This window comes from Otolemur garnettii, unplaced genomic scaffold, assembly GCF_000181295.1.
Source record: "Otolemur garnettii isolate 467f Iridium unplaced genomic scaffold, OtoGar3 scaffold00001, whole genome shotgun sequence".
Taxonomy (NCBI): domain Eukaryota; kingdom Metazoa; phylum Chordata; class Mammalia; order Primates; family Galagidae; genus Otolemur; species Otolemur garnettii.
This window is the reverse complement of record NW_003852396.1, coordinates 38,875,548-38,880,150: the sequence shown is the minus strand read 5'-3', so window position 1 is coordinate 38,880,150 and position 4,603 is coordinate 38,875,548. Positions and strand designations below refer to the sequence as shown.

Below are 4,603 nucleotides of genomic sequence, written 5' to 3'. Positions count from 1 at the left end.
AAAAAATGGCCGGGTGTTGTGGCGGGCACCTGTAGTCCGAGCTACTTGGGAGGCTGAGGCAGAAGACTCGCTTGAGCCCAGGAGTTGGAGGTTGCTGTGAGCATGATGCCATGGCACTCTACCCAGGGAGATAGCTTGAGGCTCCATCTCAAAAAAAAACCCTGTGTCATTGCAACTATGTTTCCAAAAATATCAAGTCATTCAGGTCCGATATGAGAATCATCTACTAACCTAACGGATATTAATTCCATCCTTGCATAAAATGAGTAGAACAGAGCAGTGATTTTCAAATCACTGTATGCCTAATAGTATACTGGTAGTCCCATGAGAGGATCTTAGGTATGCCATGAAAAATTTTAAAGATCATTAATTAAATTATTTTTCAAAGAAGTTCAAAGCACAGTAAGTATATTCTCTTTTTTTTTACGTCAGAGACCAACATAAAGTTTAACTATAAGTTTAATTGTGCCATGAGATAAAAAATGTTGAAAAACATTGGAATAGGGTGGTGTCTGTGGCTCAATGGGTAGGGCACCAGCCGCATATACTGAAGGTGGTGGGTTTGAACCTGGCCCTGGCCAAACTGCAACAAAAAAATAGCCAGGTGTTGTGGCAGGCACCTGTAGTCCCAGCTACTCACGAAGCTGAGGCAAGAGAGTTGGCTAAGCCCAAGAATTGAAGGTTGCTGTGAGCTGTGATGCCAGGGCACTCTACCGAGGGCAATAAAGTGAGACCTTGTCTCTGAAAAAGAAAAAAAAAGAAAAACAATGGAACAGAGTGTTGCAAGGAAAACCCTAATTTTTGGTTAGAATCTGGGAAGAAAAATCTGGTACAGGTTCTCTTACCTTTTCCTATGATGTAGTTGGTTCATAGCTCACAGCAACCTCAAAATCTTGGGCTCAAGAGATCCTCTGTCTCAGTTTTTCTATTTTTAGTAGAGACTGGGTTTCGATTTTGCTCAGGCTAATCTCAAACTCATGAGCTGAAGGAATCCACCTGCCTTGGCTTCCTAGAATGCTAGGATTATAGGCGTGAGCCACCTCATCCAGCCTATTCTTAACATTTTCAAAGTTCAGGGCAGTGCCTGCGGCTCAGTGAATAGGGCACCGGCCCCATATACCGAGGGTGGTGGGTACCTGTAGTACCAGCTACTCAGGAGGCTGAGGCAAGAGAATCATCTAAGCCCAGGAGCTGGAGGTTGCTGTGAGCTGTGATGCCAGAATACTCTACCAAGGGCAACAAAGTGAGACTCTATCTCTTAAAAAAATAATAATAAATAAAAATTTCAAGTTCATAATTTCAGGCCCAGTGGTTCACACCTGTAATCCTAGCACTCTGGGAGGCTGAGGTGGGCAGATCGCTTGAGCTCAGGAGTTAAAGACTCTGAGCAAGAGTGAGACCCCTGTCTCTAAAAAATAGCTGGGCGTTGTGGCAGGTGCCTATAGTCCCAGCTACTGGGGAGGCTAAGGCAAGAGAATTGTTTGAGCCCAAGAATTTGAGGTTACTGCGAACTATGATGCCACGGCACTCTATCAAGGGCAACGAAGTGAGACTCCGTCTTAAAAAAAAAAAAAAGCAGAAACAACACAAATTTAATAGGTCAAAAATTAATTTAAGGTAGACATCCCTAAGTTTTTAATGTATAATAACATATCAAACTACCATGTCCTTTGTTGACAGAAACCCTAAATCATCTCTGATAAAAATTTAAGAAGAGAATGAGAGAGTAAAAATGAAACAACCCTCACTTACTTCTGCAAAAGTGAATTTTTGAACTTTTCAGCATTCAATTCTATTCGTAATTGTTCTGCACTCTTTCTTGAAGCAGATAGCAATACTGAATGCTTCACCAGTGCCATTGCTGAAGGTCTTCTCTCTGGATCTGGATGAATCATAATCTTCAAAAGAGAAGTAAAATTAAGGTAATGCAAGCAATTTAAAATATCCATCCCTACGAATAAAGTGCCTTATATGTAAAATGCTCACTTTTAGCAACTCTATAAATTCTTGAGAAAGCACTTGTGGTATCCGAGGTAATCTACCCTGTCTGATCTCATGCCATTGGTCACCATTTCTTGGAAGAGGTTCAGCACCAGCAGCACATACCACTGTGAGGGCAAGGGCAAAAATATCCGCTTTTGGTAGGTGAGTATAATTCTATAAAATTAAAAAAAGAAAAAGTTTAAAGGAATGTAAAAACAGTCAAAATAAAATGAGATTATACTTTAATAATTTACATGAGAAACAGGACTAAATTAAAATGTCAGGGTTAGGACCTATTCAAATAATAAGCTACTAAATTTGGAGAGATTACTTTTCCAAATTAAAAAGTAATATACATTCTCACAAGGAAAATTTAAATACATATCTAAAAGTAAATGCCTCTTCTTTTTCACTAGCCCAATTCAATTCTCCAAAGAAACTTTTTTTTTTTTTTAAGAGTCAAGAGTTTTACTTTGTCACCCTCGGTAGAGTGCTGTGGCGTCACAGCTCACACCAACCTCTAGCTCTTGGGCTTAGTTGATTCTCTTGCCTCAGCCTCCCAAGTACCTGGACTACAGGCACCTACCAAAACGCCTGGCTATTTTTTTGTTGCAGTTTGGCCGGGGCCAGGTTTGAACCCACCACCCTTGGTATATGGGGAAGGCGCCCTACTCACTGAGCCACAGGCACTGCACAAAAGAAACTCTTTTTTTGTGTGTGTGTGTGACAGGAGCCTCAAGCTATTGTCCTGGGTAGAGTGCTGTGACATCACAGCTCACAGCAACCTCCAACTCCTGGGCTCAAGCGAGTCTCCTGCCTCCACCTCCCAAGTAGCTGGGACCTCAGGCGCCCGCCACAACGCCTGGCTATTTTTTGGTTGCAGCCATCATTATTGTTTGGCAGGCCCAGGCTGGATTTGAACCCGCCACCTTAGGAGTATGTAGCTGGCACCTTAGCTACTTGAGCCACAGGCACTGAGGCTAGAGCCCGCTTTCAAACTGAAAGGATTCAGAAATTGTAATATCTTTTTTGAGACAGAGCCTCAAGCTGTCCCCCTGGGTAGAGTGCGTGGCATCACAGCTCACAGCAAACTCCAACTCCTGGGCTCAAGCGAGTCTCCTGCCTCCGCCTCCCAAGTAGCTGGGACCACAGGCACCCGCCACAACTCCCAGCTATTTTTTGGTTGCAGCCGTCATTGTTGTTTTTGGCTGGCCTGGGCTGGATTCGAACCTGCCACCTTAGGTATCTGTGCCTGGTGCCTTAGCCACTTGAGCCATAGGCGCCGAGCCAGTGCTTGCATTTTTAATGTGTGGCCCAAGATAGGTCTTCCAATGTGCACGGTAGAAGACTGGAAACCCCTGGTTCTAATTTATATTTCCATTATACTAGACATTAACCTAAAATTTTAACATATCTGATTTATATTCCTCTATCAACAGATAAACAATACAAAGCCAACAGTATTGTTTTAAAAGTGAAAAATTACCTCCTGTAAAACTTCATTTGCAAGAAAACGACTATCACCCTCTTCAACTTGTGGACTAGAAATCCTTGTTACATGCCCAAGATCCCCTAAAAATATTGAAAAAAATAAGAGTCAAGAGTTAAAAACAGTCTCCTCTATTTTAAGGAAATAATTTAGTTATTTTTCTTTCTTACCTATTTTAAATATTACTTTGTTGGATACCAAATCATCTTCATCTCCTTCTTCAGAGGCAGCATTTGGAATTGAGGTTCGAGATATAAAAATATTACCTGTCAAGTAGTAATTGTTTAAACCAAACTAAAAATCAACAGGATAACTAACCAAAGTTCACAAACAAGGTCACATATACCAGAATCACCCAGAAAGCTTTTAAAATTATAGACGCTCATGTTCTACCCCAAACCATAAGGATAAAAATTTCAGAGGATGGAGAATAGGGTTGTATGTATTTTTGGGGAATACATTTTTTAGCCAAGTACTAATCCCTAAACCCTTTCAACTACATTAAACCCTTGTCTTCTGCATATTGATCTTTGTAGTTTTATTAACTTAAAAATACAAAAGGTGGTAATGCAGTAATTTATGATGCTGGCACAAATTTTAATCTAGTGCTACAAGGCTAGTATGAAAACAATAAATCATTTAGCCAGTGAGTTTGGTAGACCACACAGTATCCACATCCCAATACAGCTTTGTAGTTCACTATTTCCTACTATAGACACATTACCTTTTTCCTCAAATTCAAGCAAACTCATGATTTACATTACATTTTAGTGGCAGATTTCATTTTAATAGTTTTATCAATACAGTGAGTACTGAATCTGTAAATTATTATTATTACAAATAATCTGTAAATCTGTTATATATTTATTGAAGTCATCTATTCAGTTTTGTTTTATTTATAGGACAATTTATTTTGTGTTGCTCTTAGAATGAGAAGATTTTTAAACTTCGCATCTTGGGCAGCGCCTGTGGCTCAAAAGGGTAGGGCACCAGTCCCATATGCAGGCAGGAGGCGGCGGGTTCAAGCCCAGCCCGGGCCCAAAACGGCAAATAAATAAATAAACTTCACATCTCTTAATATTTTTGTTGTTGTTGTTGTTGCAGTTTTTGGCAATCTCTTTTTTTTTTTTT

The 4,603-nt window shown here is 40.3% G+C and overlaps 1 protein-coding gene across 2 annotated transcripts in view; it reads right to left on the bottom strand.

The window, feature by feature from the left end:
* WEE1 (WEE1 G2 checkpoint kinase) overlaps nucleotides 1-4,603 on the bottom strand; it is a 22,652-nt gene that overhangs the window by 2,359 nt on the left and 15,690 nt on the right. For both annotated transcript variants that reach the window (XM_003781091.3, XM_023515351.1), the window contains exons 7-10: nucleotides 3,643-3,738; nucleotides 3,470-3,555; nucleotides 1,987-2,157; nucleotides 1,753-1,898 (exon numbers count right to left, since the gene is read on the bottom strand). In XM_003781091.3, the coding sequence (XP_003781139.1) occupies nucleotides 1,753-1,898; nucleotides 1,987-2,157; nucleotides 3,470-3,555; nucleotides 3,643-3,738 (499 nt within the window). The remainder of the gene's footprint in view (nucleotides 1-1,752; nucleotides 1,899-1,986; nucleotides 2,158-3,469; nucleotides 3,556-3,642; nucleotides 3,739-4,603) is intronic.